Below are 27,610 nucleotides of genomic sequence, written 5' to 3'. Positions count from 1 at the left end.
GCATTGTTTCCTATAGGCAGCTCTCACCAAAGGGATAGTTCCGACAAAGGAATCATGAAGTCTCCTGGTATTTTTTATCTCTATAGGTTAAGTTGCTGAGCTAGACAAAGGTCATAGAGATCGGTTTCTCTGACTGGAGGTGGAAGTTTTAGGCTACTTGTTCACGGGTTTGTGCGAGTGGTGGCCCCCGCCCACAACACGGAATGAGATCTTCCCATAGAAAACAAGAGGGAATGCTAGGTTTTTAGCATAGGTGTGATTGGGCGGCCGCGGCCTTCCCCTCCTCCTCCACGACGTCTAACAGCAAAAGAGGAATAAGACTAATGCAAGTCTTCTTTCATATGTAAAATGTGATGGAGGGAGGGCGGCTTTAAACATGAAAAGAAATTGTTTGCCAATGAGAACGCAAGTATGCGTAATTATCTGCAGAATGGGACGATGGCAACAGCCACTGGAAATGTTGCAGATTGGAAGTGGGGTTGGGCTGATTTGGATGTGCAGCCAAAAGTCATCCATGCACTCCTTCGCGTACAGCAGTGGTCAATTTAGCAATTTACTGAAATTATCCCCTCAGAGCAACTGCCCAGCTTAAATACAACGCTCAGCTGCGCCGTGCAACAAAAGCCTCAGGCTCCCTTGAACTGTGTGCAGATGTGTGCAGAACCCTAACCCTTTTTAACACTAAAAACAAAGCAAAACATTTAAAACCAAAATGAGACCTCACAGTTAGACAAAAACTTTGCGGCCTTTCTAACTCTAGTTGCGGGAGGGGCGTGCCGTCCCATGACACTTTACGCTAAATTTTTTCTCCTCTTTTTTGGCGGGGGCCGGGTGTGTGTGTGAGAAAGCACTTTCATTTTCTCACGCGCTGACCTAAAGAATCCCGGAAGTTGGGAAGCCTGTATGAGTCTAGGGTTATAAGTCTATGGTCCTCCCAGTCGAATATTTGGCAAGAGGCGGGGCTCAGGTATTAGGTTTCGTTTCTGCAGTGTATGGAGGCTGGTCCACCGGCGGTGCTGCTGGCTGGGGCTTAGGAGAAGCCCTGCACGTACCCAGTGAAGTCTCTAGTAACCGCGCCGGACTTCGATGCGAGCGCAGCGAGGTTCCCTGGAGAACAGCAGGCTATGGAAGGTAGCGCCTATTTCCTCCTTCGCAGGGAGGCAGGAGCGCCCATCAAAGCTGGCCAAGCTCCTGCTGAAGACACAAAGCCCGCAAGGGCCACGCTTGACTCCCACCCCCCCACCCCCACATAGCCCCTGTGTCCTCCTGGGCAGGAGGGTTGGCGGGCGATGGGGAGTGTGTGTGTGCCTGCCCGCTCCCTCCTCTTCCTCCTCCCGCTCCCACCGCCGCTCCCAGCTACCCTGAGGCCCGAGTGCGGGTGAGTGAAGGGGCCCGCCCTCCTCGCCGCAGCACAAAGTGGCATGTAGCGGTGGTGGTGAGAGCAGGGCAGGAGCGTGCTCTCCGTCGCCCGCCGGCCCTCCTGCCCGCCGTGGCCAGGACGGGAGGGTGAGTGGGCACCCAGGCGGCTGGGGCAGCTCTGGCGGGCTTCATCTGGGGCGCCCCTAAGCCTTGGTCCGGCCGTGCAGGGAGGGAAGTGTCCTTCTGGGGAGTCGCACCTCCCACCTCGCTCGGAGTACAGGTGGCTTGTAAAGTCACTTTTGCAGCTCTCCCTCCCAAGAGAGGAGAGCCCGCCTTGTCGCAGCAAGCATGACTTGTCCCCTTAGCTAAGCAGGGTCTGCCCTGGTTGCAAATGAATGGGAGACTTGATGCGTGAGCACACTGGAAGATGTGTGAGCATCCCCCATAGAGGATGGAGCTGCTCTGGAGAAAGCAGGTGATCTCAAGCTCCTTCCCTAGCATCTCCAAGATAAGGCTTCCTATGTTCCTAAGAGTTGGCCTTGAACATTTCATGTCACGGAAGCGTTCCAATCCAGTGTTGGGAATGATATCATCAGTGTTGGAAATGATAAGTGGTCCACAAAGTATAACATAAATCCTCAGTGATGTGTGTCTTGAGCATTGGTCAGCATGGCTGGAACTTCATTCATGAATTTGGGAAAAGGTGGGCCACCCCTGTCCTCTATCCCATGAAGAGCTGATCTGCATGCAATGTCTTTTGCATATGCTCGCTTCAGTGTGTGGCAGAGGCTCTGGAATAATGGAGCACAGGTTGATTGAGAATTGTGAGACCACTGTATTGGATTCAATGGGCAGGACAAGGAAACACCCCATAAAACGGTGGTTATACTTAGCAAGGGGGAGAGCAACTTCTATTCAGTCTGGCACAGTGTCTCTCACAGTGGTTGTTGATGCTGTCTGTCTTCTGTTTCTTTTTAGATTGTGAGCCCTTTGAGAGCAGGGAATCCAGAGCCGCTCTTATCCCTGGATTTCCGGGCGGAAGTCCAGGGTTCCACACACCCCGGGGGCCCCCAATCCTCTTTGTCCCAGGTGGTGTGGTCGCCATGTCGTACCACCGACCTGGCCTGACTGTGACTTGCGTCAGGTGGCTGAGCATGACCTCTGCTTTAGAAACAGAGGGGGGAGTGGGGAAACAAATATGTGGGATGGGAATATGTTAAGTTGCATGTTGAAATGCTTCCGCTAATGCATATTTGCACAACTGTACCTATTTTATATACTTACATTCTTGTGAGTTCAGTTGCTGTTTGTGCCCTCAAGAACCCATGTGTTAAAAATACTGCATGTGTCATTGTGGGGGGCGGGGGCGGGATGACACTTAACTTGCAGTGGGGTGAGCAGACTCCAAAAGCCTTTAGGTCGAGGCTCCAAAATTACCAAGGTGCACCTCTGAGGGAACTCAGCTTCTCAATCTTCTTGCTCTGTAAATTGCTTTGAGAAGCAGGGATTTTTGAATTCTTTTCTTTTCTTTTTGCTGAAAAGCGGTGTATAAATATTCTGAATAATAAAAATGTGAAATCAGGAATAAGACTTTAATAACAAAAAGGAAACAAGCCTCATCCAAATAAAACTAGAAAACTGTAGAATAACTCCTAGGATCAGCCATTCCTGATCTTCTGTAGTTTTGTATTTGAAAGCAGTCCCAGCTGGTTCCAACAGAATATAAATTTTGGTAATGTGTTAATAATTATATTTATCTTGTCACTTGTCTCAAGTGTCCAGCATGCTTAATTTACATTTTCTCAGTAATCCTCACAATAGCTCTAAAAAGTATATGATGATCATCATTTATTTGGATGAGGCTTATTTCCTTTGTTCATCATGCCTATGTTCAAGTCAAGTAAATGGTCACAGACCTGTTTTAAAATACAGATAAGATGCAAAAGCAATAAACCCCATAATACAAGGAGTGGCCAGAACACTTAATAAAATTGATATAAAATAGTTATACATAAATGACGCAGACATCCAGTATTAATTTAAAAATAAGTATAATAAAATCCCAGAGTACTTCGCTTAACTTGATATCCTTTTGCTAGCCTTTACTAGCAAAGAAAAGAAATTTAGTAACAGTTTCTGTCAAGGGACCAGTTCAGATGAACATCTGCTAGCACATGCAATAATGTTGCATTGTGCTGAGAGCATGCCTGCCCTGATGTCTCTGGCAGATATCCCAATGTGCGCTCGGCACTTCTTTTAGTGGCATGAGGGGGAGTTCATCTGGATTGACCGTCTCTACATGCTCCAAAAGCCTGCAGCCCCAAAGCCATTGCATGTGTCAGCAGTCCAAACTGGCCCAAGTTTTTACAAGTATTGGCCAATAAAAAGGTAGGGTAGCGATCAAAATTTCTTCCTGGGTATTTAACTAAAATAGTAGTGGAAATGCGTATCTTATTGCCCTTATATCATCTTATTAAAATAGGAGTAATAAATCTTATGTTAGGAACATAGGAAACTGCCATATACTGAGTCAGACCATTGGTCTATCTAGCTCAGTATTGTCTTCACAGACTGGCAGCTGCTTCTCCAAGGTTGCAGGCAGGAGTCTCTCTGAGCCCTATCTTGGAGATGCCAGGGAGGGAACTTGGAACCTTCTGCTCTTCCCAGAGCGGCTTCATCCCCTGAGGGGAATATCTTGCAGTGCTCACACATCAAGTCTCCCATTCATATGCAACCAGGGCAGACCCTGCTTAGCTATGGGGACAAGTCATGCTTGCTACCACAAGACCAGCTCTCCTCTCATCACTTTAGTTCTCATCACTAAAAATTGCATGAGAATGTCCATATGAGTTAAAGATTAATCCCTACAGGGTTATTGTGAGAAGCATCTTAAAATGGCCATCTTGAAAAGTGAAGGGAGATTTATTAAATTTGGCCCTGGAGAAAATAAAATGTAAGAAGTCAGGTTATCAAAATAGCATCACCCTTAATGAAATTAAAGGACAAGCCTACATAAATGGGGAGTAGCAGCAAAATAATTTTGAATATGAATGTTTTTAATCCAGAAATCAAGACTGGTGTTCATCCCAACAAAAGAGAAGAATTACAGAAAGGCCTAGTGCTTGTAAATTCTTACTAAAGGCATTTAACTTGAGCTCACATGACTGCCTTTCCAAAGAAGGTACAGATAGCCCAAAGTGGAATTGGTATAGATCAGGCCTGCTCAACTTAGGCCCCCCAGCTGTTTTTGGACTGCAACTCCCATAATCCCCAGCCACAGTGGCCAGTGGCCAGGGATTATGGGAGTTGTAGGCCAACATCTGCAGGAGGGCCTAAATTGAGCAGCCCTGGTATAGATGAATGATCTTCATGGCATGGCCCAAGAGCCACTGGCAGTCCGTGCAGACTCTACTGGCAGGCCCTGACATGCCTCTCCCTCTCCCCTCTCCCCCCCCCCCCCGGTGATGGGGCCATGTGCCCTTCCCGCTGACAGGGTGTGCATGCTCCCTCGCATCTTCTGCCTCATCTTCTGAGTGGTGGCAGGAGGCAATGGTGGAAGCAGCTTCAGCATGTGCCTTCCTCCCTCACCACTGGGGTGCGTGCTGCTGGGGCCAAGTATAGACCCTTGGCAGAGGGTATGGGGAAATGTGCCAGCAGCCCTCTCTTGTAAACCAGTGAAGATCATTGGTACAGGCAATTTTATCCTAATATCTGTATGCTAGAAAAGCCAACAGAGTTGTAAGATAGCTGAAGGTACACATTCAGTGACCCCTAATATAGAAATGCATCAGGCAGAAATTCACCGGGGGCATCTGAAGGAAAGTGGCAGGAAGCTGCACCTGTTGAAGTTCTGCCTTGATGCATCCCAGTGTCCAGCTGAAAGATCAAGGCTGGACTCATAATATGCGAGACTGTACAAACACAGCTTATATGACACAGAAGTTAAGATGGGCACCTTAAGTTGTGATTTCCATGCTTTTTAGAACATAGGCAGCTACTTTATGCTATGTGTAGTGCACATAGCAGCATTGTCTACACAGACTGGCAATGGCTTCTCCAAGGTTGCAGGCAGGAGTCTCTCTCAGCCCTATCTAGAGATGACAGGAAGAGAACAGAACCTACTGCATGCAAGCATGCAGGTGCTCTTCCTAGAGCGGCCCTATCCCCTAAGGGGAATATTTTACATTGCTCACACATGTAGTCTCCCATTCCAATGCAAACCAGGGCATACGCTGATCAGCAAAGGGAATAATTCATGCTTGCTACCACAAGACCTGCTCTCCTACCTTTCCTAGAGCATCAGTGAAAATTTAAAGCTTCTTAACACTCATCTTAAACCACAGGTTTTTGGATTACTGAATGTTAATGTTGAGATTGTGACCAGGAACTGACCTGAAATGGTGATATTCCATAGTAAAGTCAATTGATTTCATAGTTTTCTAGAGAGCTGAGGCTGAGAGGAAGTGGCTTGCCTAAAGCCACCTAATTCATGGCAGAGGTAAGATTTCAACCAGGAGAAGCAATACTTTCCCCATCTTTCAAAAAGTAAACGTATATAATGCTTTCTTACCTTACATGGTTGTTGTAAGGATTACAAGAAGATAATTCACGTAAAGCACTTTGTACACACAAGTATTACAATTGCTAAGTATTATTGTTGTTAAACATTAGCAGTTTTTGAAAGCAAATTAAGTAGAATGAACAAAGTGTTTACTGAAGTTGTAATGTAGAACTTGAGTTGCTCTGAGAACTGGATGTTTGCGTTGTTGCATCAAGGGGCTGATCCACATATATGTTTCACATTGCCTGTGTTCAGATTCTTGTCTTAAAACACACGAGGCAAGGAAATTTAACTCTGCACTCAGTTTTTTCATTTTTCTTTAAAAAGAAAACCTATTGTAAACTCTCTTTTCAGTTGATGCAAAAATGTTCTGGGAGCAGATGGAAGATAGTAAAGTGGACTTGATATTTGAACACTTGCAGAAGGTACTGTTGTCTCTGAAGCAGAAGATCAAGGATGGAACGGCAACAAATGAAGGTTTGGAAGTCTTCGTAGTAATTTCACAGGAGTTCAGAACTAGGGATGTGCGAAATGATTTGGGTACAAAATGATTTGGACCCGAATCTGGCCGATTTGGGTGATTTGTAGACAAAACAAATCACCCCTGTCCTCAGTTGCCCAGATTCGGGTAGAAAACAGATCACCCCAGATTCAGACCCAGGAAATTAAGAGATTCGGACCTCCATTTTGTGGCCAAAGTGGGTTGGGTGGTAGTGCCCAATGGGTGGAAGCTACCACCCAGATCTCAAAGAAATTTGGCAAAGGAGTGATTTTTAAAGAATTTCTGAAGTGTGTGTGTCTTTAAGCTTTTCCCCCCATAGGGAATAATGGGGATTTCAGCAGCCCCATAACTCCACTTGGGGGAACCAGAGTGGCCCAGAGTGAGTGGTGTAGTAGTGCACATAGGGTGCCAACCACCCCCCAAACCCACAAGCCCATGGGGCACTGGGTTTTGTTGTTTCTGAGGTGTTCTTCTGAGAGTAGATTCTCTAGTAGAAAATGAGAGTGGATTCAACATTGAGCAGGGAGGGTGCTCTTAACACACACACACACCCTTCATTTCCTCCACCAGTGCTGTCTGCGCTATCGCTGGTGCAGGGCGGCAGCACACGTACCAGCCACTTCCGGTCTGACACTGACCGGGGTGGCAAGTGGGTATGTTGCCACCCCTTGCCAGTGATTTTGCAGACAGCGCCCGTGGGAGAAACGCAGTGGGAGGAGGTAAGAGTACCCTCCCTACTCCTTAAAGGTAAACCCACCCACCCACCCACCTCCTGCCGTCGAACCTGTTTATCTGTATGTTATGACTTGATTGACATTGTCTTATACTTTTTCCCACCATAGAGCTTTTTTAGTTATTTACTTCTCATTTAAACAGAATGCTACCAAGCTTTGGCACTTGTGAAACAAGCAAATATGGCTGACCACCTACCACTGCCTAATGGTAAGATAAATTTTCTGTACTCCCTATTATATATGTCTTTTAGTTTGTTGCTGAGCTAGAAGAATGCAATATATTAAGAAACGTTATCTTCTCTTGTGTAAGACAGTGCTTTTCTTGTTTGCCTGGGGGAGAGACTGTTTCAGTTTCTTTCCAAAGCTATATAAACTCTGAAAATGTGTGCTGTGCATATCTATGCTCTGTGGAGAATAGGGTTTACATCCATCCCACCCTTGGCTTGCATTTGTAGAGGGGCCTACATGTGTAGGCCTTCATTTGTGGAATGGTTACTTTTTTATTTTAAATCACAGCTATACACTTTAGGCTTTGTATACATATAGGACCCTGTCCAGACATGATTTCCACTATGTGGAAATCAGACTACTACATGTGCTACTGATCTCTTCTCGTCGCCCAAAAGTATGTTGAACACAATTTAAGCCATGTCTTGATGGGGTTAAAACATATGCCTTGGAAAATAATCTTATTCCATTATATGATGGATCCAAAGATTTATAGTAGGGAAGTTAGGAATGCACAGGGTTGTCACATTGGAATAGGCCAATCCAAAGTACGGCTGCTCATAGAAACATTTATCCAGGACATCTCCCCTCCTGCCAGTGGCATTGTTCTTTGCCCTCCCTCTTGCTCTGTGTGCTCTTGTGTTTCATTACAAAGCCTTTCAGGTTGTCTGAACTCTTTCTGGGTGATATATAACAAATAATTACTTCTCTTGTGCTGGGGGTATCTGATCCAGTATTGACGGCATCTCACCACCGTCTCCAGCAGAAGACTTTCCGACCTTTGCTTTCAATATCCTTTTACTGAAGATGCCAGAAACTGAACCCAATAAATTGTAAATGTATTCTTCCAATAATCTGTGTTAGCTGCCTGAACTAGCACACTGCCCTGTATTAGCAGAATATTAAGAAGGCAGATGCTTGTTAGTATGATTATGCTCTACAAGGATAAAACCTAACTTTTAAGGTTGGGTGGTGTTTGGTGTGTGTGTGTGTGTTTTATGTATACTCCCACCTTTCAGTCAAAATTGGCTCCAAGATAGCTTACGACAGGCAATAGTACAAAAACAAAACCAAACCCAGCAGCCCTTGTTGTACTTGTCCTGTGCTTCTGATCTGTGAACCTTTTCCAAAAGGAAAAGAACATTTATGATGATTATCTGAAGCTAAGAAGAGTTTACTAATTTCTATCCAAGGAATAGGTCACCAGAAATCTGAGGAAGGGGGAGTGCCCAGGAAGCTTTAATAGACTCTGGCCCAGATGGAAACCTGATGAAATAGTTGTCATAGGGTGTGAATGCATTCCATAGGGGAGAAACAGAAGTAATATTACAGGGAAGCAATGTCATATTACATGCATAGAACACAGGTGCAAAGAAGCAAAATTAATAGATTACTGTGTAAGCCTAAAAAAAAGAAAAAGATGACAAAGTAGGGTAGAGGCTTCATTAGGAGCAACTAATATTATTACAGTGTAATGATCAAGTTTTTCAAGTTTAGAACTCTTCTGGCTGTAAAATAGCAGAGACAAGTTGGGCGTGCTAGAAAAGCTCTGTCTGCAGTTTTCATCAGTCTTAAGGTAGTGTAGGAGGTTTTAGTCAGACTTAATCAGATGAGCTTCTCTATTTAGTGAAAGACAGATTTCAGTTTGTACCAAGGTTCACTTGGTACAAAGAGGAAAATAATGGTTGTTTCCTCAATTTTAAAAAAATATAAAATCTGGCAGTTACTCAGATCTTCCCAGCACTGACACACTAGTCTCTTGCAAGGCAGACAGCATGACTTGTCCCCATAGCTAAGCAGGGTCTGCCCTGGCTGCATATGAATGGGAGACTTGATGTGTGAGCACTGCAAGATATTCCCCTCAGGGGATGAAGCCGATCTGAGAAGAGCAGAAGTTCCCAAGTTCCCTCCCTGGCAGCATCTCCAAGATAGGGCTGAGAGAGATTCCTGCCAGCAACCTTGGAGAAGCCGCTGCCAGTCTGTGAAGACAATACTGAGCTAGATAGACCAATGGTCTGACTCAGTATATGGCAGCTTCCTATGTTCCTATGTTAAACATGGAAGGAGAAGCTGCCCCAGCCGAGTCTGTTGGCCACAGCATGTTTTCCCGCCCTGCCTCCACCACACTCCACAGAGGGCTTGCTACTTTCTTGCAGAACCATGCCAAAGTGGCCATGCTCAGTGCCTCTGGTGGCATCGGGCAGCCTCTCCTGTTCGGCCCCTTCGTCAGTCGCCTCAGCCTCTATGATATTGCCCACACCCCCAGCATTGCAGATGATCTGAACCACATTGAAATGAGAGCCGAAGTCAAAGGTTTCCTGGGGCCTCAGCAACTACCAGAGTCTCTGGAGGGCTATAAAGTTATAATTCCAGCTAGAGCCCCTAGAAGGCCAGGCATGACATGGGATGACCTAATCTGGCAACTGCCTGTGCCAAGCATTGTCCTGAAGCCATGATCTGTATTACTGCAAACCCAGTCAATTCCACCATCCTGATCACATCTGAGATTTTCAAGAAGCACAAGGTGTACAACCCTAACAGGATTTTTGGAGTCCCAACACTGGACTTTATCTGAGCCAATACTTTTGTGGCTGAGCCAAAGGGCTTGAATCTAGCACATGTCAATGTCCCCATGATTGGCAGCCATGCAGGGAAGACCATCATCCTGCTGATTTCTCAGTACACGCCCAAGGTAGAGTTCCCTCGGGACCAGCTGGTAGCACTCACCGGCAGGATTCAGGAGGTCAGGATGAATCAATGATGTCAAAGCCAAAGCAGGATCAGCAACCCTCTCCATGGCTGCTTTTTCTTTCCTCTTCTTGGACATGATGAACGGGAATGAGGGGGTCATTGATTGCTCTTTTGTTCAGTCAGAGGAAACCGCATACACGTACTTCTCCACACTGCTGCTGCTTGGCAAAAACGGTCTTGAGAAGAACCTGGGTCTCAGCATGCTCTCTCCTTTTTGAAGATAAAATGGTGGTGGAAACCATTTCTGAGCTGAAAGGTGAGGAGTTCGCCAAGAGCATGAAGTGAAGCGATGGCAGCCAACGAGAACTACATTCCCCTTAATTTGTTTGGAATTCTGTTCCTCAGTAAAGCAACCTGTTGTTTTTTCAGGGTATTCCCTGGGAAAGAAAGAAAAAGAGGCAATGTGGTAGTAATTATATTAGCAAAGCTTGGGATTAGTTTTAGGTTGTGCACTAGATAAGAATTCAGTGGCAAATTGTAGAACGGATGAGGTTGGAACAATTTAATTCCAAGATAAGGGAATGCAAGGTAGAGATGGCTTTAACTCCATGCTGTGACAAGTAGTAGTAAAAGTTAGTTTACACATTTTAGTTGTGATGATTTTATATTATTTTAGAAGAATAGAAGATTTACAGATTATTAAATAAGACTGTCTACTTCTTTCTCTTTTTCTGTCAGGAAGCCTGAGGGCTCTGTTCTTGACCCCCTGCTCTCACATTCTCTGGGTGACCTCATCCAGCTTGTGCATAGGTGACACCCAGCTCTGTCTGTCTGCTCCAGAACTGCTGCCATCTGTCCCGTCCCACATCTCCAGCTGCCTGTCTGATGTTTAGCTTACATGAAACCATCATCTCATGCTAAATGTGTCTGACTGAAATTCTCATCTTTCCGCCCAAACCCTCCTTTTCTTGCACTCTCTCCTTATCCTTCTGATAATGTTGACATCTGCACTGTTAATTAAACACAAAACATTGGCTTTATTTGGAACTTTTCTCTTTTGTTACCTATATTCAGTCAGTCACCAATGCATGTCACTTCTCTCTAAATATTGCAAGATTTGGCCCTACCTCTCTGACTCCTTGGCAAAAACTCTAGTTCACATCCTAGTAATCTCTTTCCTTTACTAGTGCAGGCTTTTTCTCTTCAGTCTTGTATTCATTCACCTCGGTTCTTTCTCATCGGCAGAATCATTTACCTCTTTCATCACACTGTGTTGTGCCCCTCCTTAAAGCCTTTCACTGGCTGACATCCTAACAAAGCATGTGCATTAGTAGTACTTTCAAACATGTAGCCAGACTGTCTCCCCAGCTCCACCAGCACTACACTGGTGGGCAGTTCCCCAAAACTTATCAATGGGGAAACACTTCTTGGACCCCCCCCCCCCGGATCACAGTCACTACAGATGCAAGCAACTGCAGCTAGGGGATCCATTGCCAACACCTGTCTGCACAAGGAAAATGGACCAGGGAAGAGGCAGAGCACAACATCAATTAGCTGGAGCTTCAAGCCTTTCGCCTAGTGCTGAGGGAGTTCCAGGTGCTTCTCATGGACCAGCACCTCATCTGGATGGACAATGCCATGGCCAAGGCCCATGCCAACAAACACGGTCACCAGGTCTAAGTATCTGCATCTAGAAGCCTCCCTGCTGATCCGATGGGTGGAAGCCTTTTTATGTGCTCATCACATGAAAGGCGATCTCAGCCACATACTGGACTGGCTCAGCCGAGAAGACCTATTACCTGGGGAATGGGGACTCAATCCTTCCATGTTTCACCTGATTGGGCAATGATTTGGGAAACACCCCACCCCCACCCAGGTCAATCTCTTTGCAGCACAACACATATACTTTATTTCCCTCATGGAGCTTACACACCATGCTCAAAGCACTTATGTTGCCATGATCTGAACCCCTCAGAGGGATTCTCTTAAGGTTCCTTTCCTTCAAGCTCACCTTCTTGGTGTCCATTACATCAGCACGACACATATCGGAGCTCCAGGCACTGTTGGTGCTATAGAGGTTCTTCTTCAGATTCCCATGCCAGCAAGCAGAGGCAACGGATGCCTTATCGACCCCGGGGCTCCTTTACACATTTCCACCCAGACCTCTACTCACCCGTGTACTCCATCACACATGCATGCTCAGGACACAAGTAATCCTGGTGGCGCCCTTCTGGCTGAGACCATAGTTTTTCAGAACTTGTACACCTCATGGTGGCAGAACCCTGGCATCTCCCAGTTTGTCCAGATCTTCTCCTCCCAAGGACCACTCTTACACCACGACCCAGGGAAGTTAAGGCTAGCTACTTGGAAACTGAGCAGAGACTCGTGAAGCAACATGGCTACTCCTCCAAGATACTGAACACACTTCTGTCATCCAGGAAACCCTCCACAAACTGCATATACTGATATTCTGTATGATCTATATACAGAATACAGAACCCAACCACATGTTGAGGTCACCTGGAGAGGTCTTTCTCCAGCTGCCATCAGTGTATCTGGTGGCGACTCAGGACTGGGCTTTTTCTGTAGCTGCTTCTGGGATGTGGAATGCACTCCCCACAGAAATTTGTGGTTTAAATACATTAATTGACTTTAAGAGAGCTCTTAAGACTTATTCGTTTTGGTCTAGCCTTCCAGGGTTTTAAAATTATTTTGTTTTAAGCTGTTAGTTGTTCAGATTTTATGGTTTTAAGTTTGATTTTTGAATGATTTTATTTTATTTCAGTTTGTAAACTGCCCCGAGCCACTGGATGGGGTAGTGTAGAAATGTACAGTAATATTACATGGAGGGCATTCGTACAATGGTCCTCATGCCACTTAGTTCCTCCCAGAGCAGCCTCCATGAAACATCTCTTACAGTTCCTTCAAGATGGCCTGGATAAGGACCTTAAGCAAATACCCTGAAAAGATGGTCAGCATCACTGATTGGCTTCATCTTGGGATTGTCTGCAAAGTCAATTCAATCACATCCACACCTACGTCATTTCCTCAGAGGGGCAATCCTAGTCTCTCAGCCTACGACCCACCACTTTCCCTCATGGAGCTTACACACCATGCTCAAAGCACTTATGTTGCCACCATTTGAACCCTTCGGAGGGATTCCCTTAAGGAAACTTTCCTTCAAGCTCATCTTCTTGGTGTCCATTACATCAGCACGATGCATATTGGAGCTCCAGGCACTCTTGGTGCACAAGAACTTCTGCATCTTCTCAACAGACTCTGTCCGTCTTATTCCGGATCCCTTCTTTTGGCCTAAGGTGGCGGCATCATTCCACCAGTCACAAGACATCATCCTGCCCTCCTTCTGCCCTCATCCTCTGCACCCATCAGAGAAGGCATGACATAAATTAGACATCCGCTGATACTTAAAGCAATATATCAAATGCATGGACTCCTTCCATTCCACAGGGGAGCTATTTGTGCTTTTTCTTCCATCTTCAGTGGGCAAGGCAGTCACGTCTTGCATGGTAGCCAGATGGATTAAAGCATGCATAGCATTAGCATATGAAATTCAGAATCGCAGGGCACCCACATGCATTTGTGCACATTGTGCTAGAGCAGCAGCGACATCAGCAACCTTCTCAACCAACACTCCTGTCCATGAAATCCACAGGGCAGCTATGTGGAAGTCCCCTTCAACCTTTGGACATTATAGGATGGACTCATATGCATCTGCACAGGCTGCTTTCAGTAGAAGGGTCTTGCAGCAGGTGCTTCCCCTGGAGTAAATACTAATGCTCCCTCCCAGAATGTCTTGCCACAGCTGTGGTAAGTCTCCAGCAGCAGAGAACGGAGCATTGGTCACTTACCGTGAAGGCTTCTTCTTGCTGCTGGAGTTAAAGACATCTAACCCACCTGGCTGGCACTGGTACCTACTCCAGGGAAATCGACTTCATCCTTATTCAAGTTCAACCTGTAATGGTGTAAGATGATCTCACCTACTAGTCATGCAACCAAATGTAATCGATGCAGATGCACATTGTAGAGACCAGTCACTCCTCTTCCCTAAAGAATTAACCAGAAGTGAACCCTGTCCTGACTGACAGGCTGATGAACTCCCAGGGATTGGCCAACCAGCACACCAGGTGGGTGGGACCTAGAGAACCATTAGGAGTAAGAGAAGGTTTCTTTGTTAGAAGAAGCTAGGCTGGAGGTGAGGGAAGCATAGGCGGAAAGGCTTAGTGAGGAGCAATGGAGTTTTGCTCCCTCATAGTCAAAAGCTAGCCTGGAGATTTCTCTCATGGAAGGGCCTCTGCTTCTCCTTGAAAGACAGGAGGGCAGGAAACTGGAATTCTCATCCAGGATTTGGTGAGTTAAAGACAGAGGAAGCCAGGATTTTGGCTTCTAGAAGTTTAGTTTAGGGAAAGTTTGCATTAGACTTTCTGTGTTCTTTTGTGTGTGTTTTGTATATCCCTGATACTGTTCTATGATTGTTTAGCTGTAAGCTTTTAAAGATGCTTTTGTATTTTTCCTACATCCCTCTTCTCTGCAAACTGGGTAACCATGATTTTAAGTGTGCCACCCCAATATTATCTGGGGTGCCTTTTTGAAGTATTCTTGTGACCTGCTGAGTATCATTAGCTGTAACTAAAAGCTGAGAGAGCCTCAGGCAGAAGCTGCCTGTAGCATTTGAATAAAGTACCCCCCCCCCCCTTTTTCCCCTTTGCATTTTGCAAGCCTCTCTGAGTGGATTTTTAACTCAGGAAAGGGGGTCTCTCTGGTGCAAAACACATCCTCAGTCATTCATTAACTACCAGTTTTCTCACCAGCTTGCACTTGGAAGGTTTTTGTATAGTTTTCCAATAGCAAAAGGAGAACAGTTTTCCCTGGGATTTGTACCCAAACCCAGGGTGGGGAGATTTAAACTCTGTCAATAAGTGGGTGGTGGTGGCAGCCTTAGAACCTACCAAGATTACTGGAAAGTTTTGGGAGGAGCCTTTGCTCAGAAAGCATAGAGGGGATGATTCAGCATTTTTGTTCCCCTCACGTGGGCTTGCTCTGAGACAAAAGCTGTAATCCGCTACACACATTAAAATGGACAGTAGGGGCATTCCTTGGACCCGCCAGAGGTCTTGGCCCAGTGATTCTCCTGTATATATGTATGTCCATGTTTGAGTCATATTTCCTGTTCACTTCTTGGCCTGAAAGAACTGGCTGGGGCTATCCTCCACAGCCTCTTAAGGCTTTAGTTAATTTATAAAGTCCTGCCTAGGAGCACATGGGGAGGATAACCCAATCAGAGATGTCCTGGACTCCATTAGTAAGAAGAATCCTTGACGGTAATTGACCAATGCTCCAATTATTACCCACGCCTTAAATCATGTCACGATTGGATTACTGTAACATGCTCTGTGTGGGGCTACCCTTGAAGAATATTTGGAAACTGCAGCTAGTGCAAAATGTGGCAGCAAGGATTTTACACCACTGTCTGCTTGGATATTACACGCATTTTGAAAGCGCTACATTGGCTGCCAATGTGTTTCTGAGTCCCAATTCAAGGTATTGGTTTTGACCTTTTAAAGCCCTTAATGGTTTGTGTCCTGGATACCTGAGGGACCACCTGCTCCCAAGAGTTTCTGCCTGCTTGACAAGGTCATTGGAAGGGGCTCTGCTCCGTGTGCTGACAGTGAGGGAAGCTCAGTTGTCATGCATGTGGGACAGGGCCTTCTCAGTTACTGGCCCCAGACTTTGGAATGCTCTCCTGGTGGGCCACTGCTCCTCAGTCCCCATCAAAGTTTTTAGAAAGCAAGTGAAATCTTGGCTTTTTACCCAGGCTTTTATGAGTGCTGTTTTTGTTGCTGCTGCTTTGGATTTTATGGTTATATTGTGCATGTCTTTAAAACTTTTAATTAGATTTATATTTTTATATTCCAATTTAATATTTGTATTGTATAACTTTTATAATCTTGTATTGTGTTAAATGTTTTGTAAACTGCCTTGAGATTGTTTTAATGAAAGGCAGTATAAAAATTTAACAATAAATAATTGGTTAGTTTTTGTGTTTGTTTTTTTGTATTTTACTCTTTAAAGTAAATTTTCCTGTCGAAGAAGATCTTCAGCAATGTGAACCTGGTTTCCATCATTCTGCATCAAACGAAACTACAGGGAACCTTGGAGATGGATGTTCTTTGTGAGTAAAATACTGTAAATAATATTTAGCCAATCTTTGTTGCTACTTCCTATCTCTCAAGTTCAACCTAAAAATTAGATGCAATGAAACAAACTAGATATTTGACTGACTATTTCAGATCAGTATGTGGACTTCAGCCTTTCTCAGTTCTGCTTCTGGCCATGTATACCTTTCCTTTCTGACCATTCTCTCTCCAATTTGCCTTCTCTTCTCACTCTGAGTTCCCCTTATTCCTCTACACTCTCCACCCTGTTTGCTTCACCATCACCACCAGGTCCCTTAGTTACACTATGGCCGAGAATGCTTCTGAGCATATGCAGAGTGCCATTTCCCTCACCATAGCCAGGCAACACTCTGGGAGCAGGGGACATGATTCAAATGTCATATGCTAAGTTGGGAAGGGGGGCATAATTCGGAATATCTGCTCCAGGTAAACGTAACAGCTGGGTTTCACCTAGCCTGCCACAAGTACTAGTTTCCTACTTAGTACCTGTCCATCATACTCACTTTCAAGGCTGGGGAAAAACATGACAGAAAGGATCTAAACCATATCCCTTTTCAGTGATCCCCAAAGGACTCTGTGCAGCTTCAGCAGGGCAGATCAGGCACTCCCACTCAATTAGTCAGCTTTGGTTAGCTAGCAAGGTCTGAACTGACACAGCATAGGCTGCAGACTGTACAAAATGTGCCCCACACTCATGCAGGTTTCACTACCAGTAGTGCTGAATGAAGTAAATGGTGTTTCCACAGCACAAGTAAGACCTGCTTTAACACATGAACACTTGGTGACAGCAAGTCACGCAACAAAAGCTGAAGTTTATTCAGAAGCCTGGATCTTTCTGCATTCCATCACTAGTTGTGTTACACTCAGGAAGGAGCATTTCCTCTGATGGAATACAATAATGAATGATAATGCCCAGGAGCAGACAGATTGCTGCCTGCACAGCAGTGGACCCTTGGCATTGGCTTCTGGGGCCAAGCCCAGACTCAAATTAACATTGCCACCCTTCTCCATTGCCATTCATAAACACTTCCTCTATTGCCCTTTTCTCCCTATTTTGCTAGGTAGTTTTTCTGCTGGTTCAGGATTTGCATAACATGGCTGTTTGATCCAGACAGATGCCGGTTTCCCTCCTGACATAAATGCTTGTCCATGGTTTGCTTCCGTTGCTTCTATAGAAGCCAGTGTTTCTAGAAAGGAGTGGAGGAAACTATCTGGTAACAGGACTGCCAAGCTGGCCTTCATGTGATATTGTTGTTAGCCAGCATGTGATGCTCCTTCTAACATCATACTCAGGGTGGGTGCACTATTCCTCTGCCCTGCAAGTCCCAGCACTCCTGTTTCCTCTTTGCAACAGGATTCATTTGCACAGAGGACTCTATGTACAGCCATCCCTTGCCAATCGCTAGGGTTCCATTCTGGCAAAACCTCTCCATTGGCCAATTCACAGTTGGCGAGCCATTAAAGTCTATGGGGAAACGGGGTAGGGATGTGCATGAACCTGTTCGGAGGCCCTTTTATGGGCCTCCGAACAGGTTCAAAAATGGGACCGGTTCGAAGGCCCAGGGGTTGGCTCTTTAAGGGTGGCGGGGGTGCACTTACCCCTCCCGCTGCTTTTCCCCCACTGGCATAATTTTTTTGTAAAAAACCTTCAGAGTGGCAGCAAACCTCCCTGCTGCCCCATTGCCCTCATCAGCCGGGAATGGCCGGAAGTACCAGGTGCATGTGCGCCCATCATGTGTGCGTGCATGCCTGTCTGACATGCGTGCACACGCACCCAGTACTCTCGGCCACTTCCGGCCGATGAGGGCAATGGGGTGGCAGGGAGGTACGCTGCTTACCTGAAGGTTTATACAAAAAAATGACGCCGGTGGGGGAAAGCGGCGGGAGGGGTAAGTGCACCCTCCCTCCGCCCCTTAAAGAGCCAACCCCGCCACTTCCAAACCAGCCATTGCCGGTTCCGTGCACATCTCTAACAGGGTATGGGGAACCACGACCGCACAAAGACCTAAAATGAAAGGGGGAAATAAAATTAAAAATTGCCAGAAAAAAATCCTGCAATCTCACTAAGAAGAATGAGCAGATCACACCTCTGGAATATGTTTTGAATGCCCCCAAATCACTCAAAGGCATTTTAAATTGGCAAGGGATAGCAAGGTCATGAAGGATTACCAAGAGGAATGAGCAGATTGAACCGCTGAACCCCACAAAATTGCTGAAACCCCCCCCAAAAAAACCCACTAAAAAACCTCACCAACTGCAAATACTCGGGTCGCAGTTGACCAGGCCTGTCACAGTTGCCCATTGACATATACTCAAAACCATGGTTGGTAAAACTGTGGCTGGCAAGGGGTGACTGTACTGCAAGAAAAACAGCGATTGCCAATGTAGGCAATTGCTGCATGTCACATTCTTTGTCAAAGTTCTCAGTGAGATCAGATGCAGGATGTAGTGTCAGCCAGAATGCTTATTTGTGTGCGTGTTTGGTGTTAAGACTACAAATACACAGAAACATGACTGAATACATTATTGGGTTCCTAGGAAGTTGCCTTGCATTCAGTCAGACCTTCAGTCTATCGAGCTCAGTATTCTTTACAGTGTCTGGCGGTGGCTTCTCCAAGGTTTCAGGCAGGAGTCTCTCCCAGCCCTACCTGAAGATGTCTGGGATTGGACCTGGGACCTTCTGCATGCAAAGCAGATGCTCTGCCACTGATCTACAGTCCCATCTTATGCAGTGAATGGTTGTATTTTTGAACAAATCCCAACTATCTTACTGGTTGCCTGATTGGTTGCCTTCTCTCCCCACCCCACCCCCGCCCCGCATTTATGACTGAAAACAGAAGCATGGCAATCAAGAATAAAGCAGCACCTGCAGAAATGGCAACAGTACCTTCAGCGCTTTCATATCGGGATCATACCTGCTCTAAAGAATGTCTTGCCAAAAAGCTCTGGGACTTGAATAAGCATGAAAACCCTCTTCGTCTGCCAATACAATGCTGCTTCCAGAGATGGCATGCAAAAGCAGACTTGCTGTCAAAGTCGCATGATGTGATTTATAAAGCTCCTTGTGGAAGGAGTCTGAGAAGTTTTCAAGACGTTCAGAATTATTTGTTTCAAACAGAATGCAGCTTCTTATTTTTAGACCATTTTTCTTTCAATACCTATGTACAGGTGTTTAGAAACAGTCCTAGCTGTCAAGCATTTGTATTCGATTTTGATATCAGCAAAGGAGTAGAAACTGTACCAGTTTCCTTCTGCAATGATGTAGACCACAGTAGACTGCCATACTTTAAATATCGGAAGAACTCTTGGCCACATGGATACTTCTTGAAAAACTTCTCCAGCATGTTTCTTGATTCGTGTAGCTGCACAGACGGCTGCACTGACAAGTAGGTATTGAAATCTTATTATACAACATTGCAAAGACCCTAAAGGTTTTTACTATTGGACATGTTGTATTCTGTCTAGTAATCTTTTATGTTGTAGGGAGTGTGTGTGGCAGGTGGAGCGGGGGTTGGATGGAGTCAGAAAGAAAAAGGGAGGTAAAGGAGGAGGAGAAAATTGAGGAGTTTCTGAATAAACCTTTAAGTCTGTATAAGATTTCTTTGTCTGTGAGAGAATATACAATAATATGTTCATTTAGTACAAAGGCAAGGTATTATGCAGTCACTTGACTGAAGATTTGCCAATAGTGAGGGGCTTTGAAACTGTCAAAGGTGAACATATATGGTGTCGATAAATGATCAGAGGAGAATCCTATTCATTATACTTGATTGAATCCTGATTCATTATACCCTACCCTAAGCCTTACTTAAAGGGTGGAGTCTCTCTAGCTTGTTTTCGAAACAGTTTATTGAAAAGGTGTGCATGCATGCTCTCTCTCCCTCCATCCCATCTTGCCTTCCCCTGCAGCACACAGCCCAGGTTACATGTTACCTTACCCTCCCCCACCAACCCACCACCCCCAGTATGTTTGATGGTTAGGGAGAGGGGAATGGGTACAAGACATTAAAAGAGCTAGCATTGTTAGTTTAGCTAGCATAGTCTTTCCCAGCTGTCTTTCTGGAGGAGATTATAGGCTCAACATGCTACCTATCAGTCAGAAAGAAAGAGAAGGATAATGAGTTATATTTGTTTAATAGTTTTATTTCTAAATGAAAAAGTATTCCACCCAGACTGTTCACAGTACTTATATAGTATACTGTGCATGGAAAAACTAAATTAAGTGTCTGGGAAAGTGATGTAGAAAGGTATACTCTATTCCTTTGAAAATTAATACTCAAACCCAGTGTCCCAGAGAGTAAATGTGCCGTGTTGTTTTATTGTACATCCTTATTTCCACTAGATTTACTGTGTGCTTTCTAGGACACAATGTGCATGCCTGCTTCTGACTAAAAGAAACTGCCATGAGGCTTCTATGTCTCCAAGAAAAGAAACATCTCATGGATATAGTTATAAAAGGCTGGATGGACCCATTCCCAGTGGGTAAGAAACCCTGAGGTGTGTTTACACATTTAAGCCTGATATAACCCCTCTTCAGACATGCATAGAAAAAGCTGGTGTACTCACATACACCGTCCAAAGTGGGAATAGAAGCCCCACCCTGCCGGCATGTCAATCATTCTCATCACTCCCAATTCCCCACCACTCTCACTGTCTGAGAGCCTTCGTCTGAAGTGGTCCTGAAGGTTAAACCGGTAATCTTTGTATTTTTCTCTCTGGCAGAATTTATGAATGCAGCTTGTCATGCAGTTGTGACAAGATGATGTGCCAGAACAGATTAGTGCAGCATGGTCTTCAAGTTCGCCTGCAGGTCTTCAAAACTGAAAAGAAGGGCTGGGGGGTCCGTTGCCTTGATGACATTGACAAAGGAACATTTGTTTGTACATACTCAGGTAAAGCAAAAGTAGTCTTTACACATTTACCCATGAAACTGAAGGTCGGGAAATTGAGGACCGACAAGAGGAAGTACTTCTTCACACAGCACATAATCTGTGGAATTTTTTTATCAATGGCTACTGGTCTGGTGGCTGTAGACCACCTCCAGCCTCAGAGGCAAGATGCCTCTAAATACTAGTTGCAGGGGAGCAACAGCAGGAGAGAAAGCATGCCCTCACCTCTTGCCTGTGGGCTCCGCAGAGACATCTGGTGGGTGGTGGGCCACTGTGTGAAACAGGATGCTGGAATAGATTGGCCTTGGGCTTGATCCAGCAGGAAAGAGGGCATGCCCTCACCTCTTGCCTTTGGGCCTTCTCAGAGACATCTGGTGGGCCACTGCGTGAAATAGGGTGCTGGACTAGATGGGCCTTGGGCTTGATCCAGCAGGGCTGTTCTTATGTTCATATGTTCTAGTCTTGAAAGAGAATATGGAGAAGAAAATAATATTAAAATATTTTAAATGATGCTTAAAAAGTCTAATGGTTGTAGTAAATAAAACTTTAAAAGGGTTGCATTGAATCATGTATTTGAATAAACTCATATCCAATAATACACTTAATATTTAACAAACATCCAGTTTTCAGTGACAAGTTTCAGAACTTGCCCCCAGCACAGTACCTCCAGTGACTGTTGCTGATGTCTGCCTTATGTTTCTTTTTAGATTGAGCCCTTTGGGGACAGGGATCCATCTTTATTTATTTATTCTATTTTTGTTTGTCTATGTTCTCTGTGTAAACCACTTTGGAAACTTTTGTTGGAAAGTGGTATATAAATTGTTATGTCATTCTGACATAATCTGTTTTACCACTTCTGCTTCTGCCAAATATTTTTTAAACAACCACCTAAATTAGGTGCTTTATTCACCTTCCACTCTGCTACTGTATAAATTCTTGCGGTATGTAAATATCTGTACACTCGGTATTGCATGGTTTAGATACTATCCTTTCACAGCATCAAAATGTGAGACCATGGAATACTTCAGGAGAAACATAATAATGAACTAGCTGGGCCAGGCACAGAGCATCTGCACCTCTAGTTTGTTGCCTGTCGCCTGCCTGTTACCTCCGCCTTCTTCCCCCACCTGCCCCTCATCGCCACTGTTTTCTCGGTGCCATTCCCCCTTACCCGCCGGCTGGCCGCCCGCCATTTTTTCCCCTCCCACCCGTCCTGTGGCTAGCCTGTGGCTAATTTCAAGAATTAAATAGGAACATAGGATAAACCATTGGTCTATCTAGCTCAGTATTGTCTTCACAGACTGGCAGTGGCTTCTCCAAGGTTGCAGGCAGGAATCTCTCTCAGCTCTGTCTTGGAGATGCCAGGAAGGGAACTTGGAACCTTCTGCTCTTCCCAGAGCATCTCCATCCCCTGAGGGGAATATCTTGCATTGCTCACACATCAAGTCTCCCATTCATATGCAACCAGGGCAGACCCTGCTTAGCTATGGGGACAAGTCATGCCTGCTACCACAAGACCAGCTCTCCTCTATATATTGATATGGTTTGAAAAAATTACAAAGCCTCTCCCCACCCCCATTCCTCCACCCTGCTTTTAGTTCAGTTTCTCCCTTCCATCCCCATGTTGGACATGTTTCCACACGATCTGTCCCTATGTGGGAAAATCGAAACAGATTTCTTTAACCTATTCTTTTCATGGGGTATATGGCACACTGAAATCTTCTCAAACACTTCTTTAATGACAGTACCACCAGAAAACTGCATGTTTTAGTCATCTGAACTTAATGAGCAGCTTGGTACTACCACTGCTGATCTGAAAAAGTACTTCTGCTATATACATTTTTATTTTTATTAATATTATTGTTAGCAGTAATGTTGTGTTTTAGAATATCTTGTATAAGATATGCACAAGGGGAGGGGGTGTGATTTTTCCTAATACCCATGTGCCCCCTTAAAATCTGTCCTGAGGATTGGGGAGTCTTCAGGAGCAGATTTTTAGGACATGCGGGGGCTGGAGGATAGGTGAAAATCCTCCTCCCTCCCTCTGCACAAATGGAGAAAGCTCATTCACACAAGCCAGTCTTTGGATCCATCCACTGTTCTTTAAATTCAAGGGACTATAAAGTGGAGCTTTGGAATTTACAGAGCAATGAGCAGTGCGAAGTGGATGATAAGCAAATACTCTAAAATAATTGAGATGTTTTATGTGTCCATGTGCCTCTGCTCACACCATAGTCTTGGCCATCCATTTAACTGCAGACATCTAAACAATTGTATTTAGCTACATTAATAAACTGAGTGAAAAATATTCTGATTTTCTTTTAGGCAGACTGATGAGCAGAAATGAGTCTAGGCAAGCTGAAGATGGTGATCATGAGGTTGAAGAGGAAGATGCAGAGAACAGTGATGGAAGTCACACTTTATTTTCAAGGAAAAGAAAACTGGATACAGTCTTTTCTGATTCTGAGATAGAATTTATCCATACTGGTAAAGAGAGTACCAGTGGAAAACAGAAATGTTTACCAGCGAAAGCTGAAAGTCAACCAAGTTTGTAAGTTAGCATAATACATGATAGTAAAAATTTTAAGAGTTATCTGCTCTTGGGAAGGCTCACTATGACCACTCAAACTTATGACCCAGCAGGGCCAGTAAACACAAAGTAAAGATAGTCAACTTAGCCCACTGGCTTTTGATTTATTTGCCAAGGGGATATCGGGAGCCCAGAGACACTGGCATTGCTGCCATCTGTTTCTCACACCTTTTTTTAGCCCAAATGGAACTGAAGACCAGGCTTTCTGCTACATCTGTCAGTCACCAACATTGGCTGGTATTCAGAGCAACAAAGTAAGGATGCAATGGGAGCTGGGTCCTTTGTAGCTAGAGACTTGCCCACTGCCACTGTGTCCACATGTGTGGGGAGAAAGTGATTTTGGATAGTCTTCCCTGCCTTTTGGAAGTGCCCCGTGCCTTCCAAAACTATGCCCCTGAGGGTTGTGCAGTATCTGCCCTGGGCTTGTCTTTCTAACACAGAAGTGGCCCTGCCTTGAATGGCTGACCTATGTAGTATCATCCTGTTGTTTGCATCATCCCACCCCCAAATGCTAATAGCAACAGTAGTAGTTGGCATGGTAATGTTCTTTATTGGATCAATTTTGGAAACTTTTTGAGATGCAAATAGTTCTTCTATGTGGTCATCTGTGACTCACACAAATAGGTTTGCACGTAAGTGGAGCCGTTGCCTTGGCAATCTTCCAGAGCTCTTTCCCCTGAGTTTTGGCAGGAGCCCCACACTGTCACACATCAGCCAGCTCCTATAAAAGGCACCTCATATCAGTCCTCCAAGCAGACTCTGCAAAAGTCCAAGCCTGCTTCTTACTAAAAAGTGCCTGACTCCTACTGCCATAGTGTTGGAACACGCCTTCAACCCTGTCTGAAAACTTGGGAGGCTATAACATCAGATCAATGAGTCCACACCATCATAAGGATTGGATATGCCCTCACATTCCGAGACGACCTCCCTCTTTCCCATCATAGTGATATGTTCAAATCCATCTCTCAGAGGAAGTAGACATCCTCCTACAGAAAAATGCCATCGGATTAGTGCCCAGAGACACCCCAGGAGGTTTGTGTACTCCTCATACTTTACCACTCAGAAGAGAGACAGAGGGCTTTGCCATATTTTGGACTTAAGGGAACTGAATTAGTTCATAGTATACTGGAGGTTCCAAATAGTATCTATCCCACACACCCTGGGGTTTCTAGTTTGCTTCAGTAGACTTAAAGGAGTACTGTCATGTAGCGATAAAGCCTCAGCAAGGCTGTGCTCTGCGCTTCCAGATAGGCTCCAGCACAAGCCACTGCCATTCAGCCTTTCATTGAAATCCAGGGTAAACACAGAGTGCATGGCAGTAGTTGTTGTGCACCTTCAACAGCACGGCATCCAGGTATCCCCATGCATAGACAAGCTTATAACTTCAGAAAATCCAAATGCTCTGTCCAAAGATGTGGACATGACACTTGCCTTGCTCGACACATTGGATCTAGAGATCAGTTACAATAAGTCACACTTGCAGTCAGCTCAAATAGCCTTCATTGGAATTGTATTGGACTCCAGACATGGCCTCACCCACTTATCTCCAGAATGTATCCACACTCGGGACACAATCCACCAACCATATCATCCTGCCAGGAATATACAAATAATGTTGAGTCTCATAGCTCTGACTGCTTTGGTGTTGCTGAATGCCAGACTTCATATGCACATTCTTCAATGTTGGTTCCTCAACTATTTCAACCTGCAGCGTCATTCACAGGACATGCTGCTTTTCCTACCTCCTCATGCTGCCCATACTCTCAGCTGGTGGTCAAATGCAAGAAATCTGGCGAAGGGCACGCCATTCCAAGATACTTGCCTTCACAGGACTGTGACAACAGACACCTCAGAACAGGGTTGGGGAGCACATCATGCAGGTTATCAACTGAGTGGCCTATGGTCCCCAACAGAAAGGAGGCACCACATAGACCTCTTAGAGCTCCTGGCAGTCTTCAAGGTGCTGAGAGGTTTTCTCTCACACCTCAGAGGTGCCCATGTACAGGTGCACACAGACAACACAACTACAAAGGCTTGGTTGTCAGTGGGGGACAGGTTCCCATTACCTGCTGGTGCTCACTCTCAAGATTTGGCATTGGTGTATTCACCACAACATCCTCATCTCAGCTGTACACATTCAGGGCTCAATGAATACTTTGGTAGACTCCTTGAGCAGGACACGATTGATCTCTCGCAAGTGGATACTCGACCCAGTAGAACTGTCATGTGCCTTCCAAAAATGGGGAACACAATCTGTGGACATGTTGGCTTTCCTGACCAACTGTCAGTGATGTTGCTTCTGCTCCCATTCAGGCCAGGGCGGGGGTTCCTCAGGAGATTCATTCACCCACCACTTGGGAGGGTCCCCGTGTGACCTTCAGATCCCCCTAATTCCAAGGGTCCTCCAGAAGGTCCAGAGAGACAATTCAGACTGCATACTAATAGCTCCATGGTGGCCAAGATGCCCATAGTTTGCTACCACGCTCAGGATGGAGATCAGGGGGTACCTCCTGCTGCCAGTCTATCCATATCTTCTGACACAGCAGAATGGGTCAGTCCTTCATCTGGATGTAAACATGCTCAATCTAACAGCTTGGCACATTCTTCTGGTTTCTTGGAGCAGATACTTGGCATACTCCAAACCTCTAGAAAGCGGCATTGAAATTGTATGCAGCCAAGTGGAAGTGTTTTCAGAGGTATTTATTAGAGCAGGACAAACACTCCAACAACATACCTTTGCAGAATATTCTGAATACCTCTTGCATCTGAAAACCTAAGGACTTGATTTGTCTTTTCTCTTGAGTCCTGCTTGTGGAATACAGAATATGTACAAATCATTATTAACTAACTCCATAGCCGAGATTCCTTAAGGATTTAGCTCGCGAGTATCCAGACTCACCTGTAGCATCACCACCATGGGATCTGCCTTTAGTCTTAACTCAGCTAATGAACAAACCCTTTGAACCTATGGCAACTTGTAACTTGTGGTTGTTGATTTTAAAGACCGTATTCTTAGTTGCTCTCACCTTAGCGCACAGAGTCAGCAAGCTAGGGGCTCTGTGTGTAGATCAATCCTAGCTGGTCTTCCATTGAGATAAGGTACAGCTTTGAACTGCCATGCGCTTCCTTCCCAGGGCGGTCTCATCCTTTCACAGATCACAAGCCATTACATCACCAACTTATTTTTCAAACCCATTTGCTTCAGCTGAGGGCAAGCTACACTCTCTGGACATCCACCACTTTTGGACCACGCTAAATATCTTAGAAGGCCCAGTGCTCTCTTTGATTTATGGTACTACAGATCAGGGAAAGCAAGCATTGTCTTGGAGAATCTCTAATTGGATTGTTCATACCATCCAGTTGGCCTATCAAATGGCTAACTGGACTCCTCCACAGTCGCTCGGAGCCTGTTCCACAACGGCAGTAGCAACATCCACAGCCTTTGACAGAGCGGTTCCTATTCCAGTCATCTGTGAAGCAACCACCTGGGCCCCTCCAACACTTCTCATCATACAACCTTGTTCCAATGAGAGCCTGCACCCACGTCCCAGTTAGGTCAGCTTGGTATGCACCCATTCGGGTGAGTCATAAACTACCATGTAGAAGAACAGGTTGCTTACCTATTACTAGAGTTCTTCTGCTGGTCATCCGTGACTTTACATGCCCATCCATCCTCCCTGCTGCAGTTTTTCAGACTGGTGGATGCTCAGACTGAAGGGAGGGGGAGACATGTCACTACTAAAGGGGTCAGAGCTCCCGTCAAAACTCAGGGAAGAGACAGTTCTGGAAGATTCCAATGGCAACGTCTCCTCGCACACATGAAGTCATTTGTGTGAAGTCATAGATGGTCACTAGAAGAACA

General features: G+C 45.2%; 1 protein-coding gene and 1 pseudogene across 5 annotated transcripts in view; both read left to right on the top strand.

Annotated features, from left to right (window-relative positions):
• Window positions 1–642: 642 nt before the first annotated feature.
• SETDB2 (SET domain bifurcated histone lysine methyltransferase 2) overlaps window positions 643–27,610 on the top strand; it is a 44,982-nt gene continuing 18,014 nt past the window's right edge. For 4 of the 5 annotated variants that reach the window (XR_008313125.1, XR_008313124.1, XM_053283837.1 and 1 more), the window contains exons 1-8: window positions 643–1,131; window positions 6,275–6,397; window positions 7,299–7,364; window positions 16,166–16,265; window positions 19,107–19,655; window positions 20,632–20,751; window positions 20,992–21,161; window positions 23,484–23,709. Coding sequence is in view for 2 of the 5 variants with exons in the window: in XM_053283837.1 (XP_053139812.1) it covers window positions 1,125–1,131; window positions 6,275–6,397; window positions 7,299–7,364; window positions 16,166–16,265; window positions 19,107–19,655; window positions 20,632–20,751; window positions 20,992–21,161; window positions 23,484–23,709 (1,361 nt within the window). In the remaining 3 variants the exon portion in view is untranslated. The remainder of the gene's footprint in view (window positions 1,132–6,274; window positions 6,398–7,298; window positions 7,365–16,165; window positions 16,266–19,106; window positions 19,656–20,631; window positions 20,752–20,991; window positions 21,162–23,483; window positions 23,710–27,610) is intronic. The other variant, XR_008313126.1, reaches the window with a different exon arrangement.
• Window positions 9,484–10,420, top strand: LOC128339619 (malate dehydrogenase, mitochondrial-like; annotated as a pseudogene).

This window comes from Hemicordylus capensis, chromosome 1 (assembly GCF_027244095.1).
Source record: "Hemicordylus capensis ecotype Gifberg chromosome 1, rHemCap1.1.pri, whole genome shotgun sequence".
NCBI classification, from domain to species: Eukaryota; Metazoa; Chordata; class Lepidosauria; order Squamata; family Cordylidae; genus Hemicordylus; species Hemicordylus capensis.
This window is presented reverse-complemented; position numbering and strand designations above follow the sequence as displayed.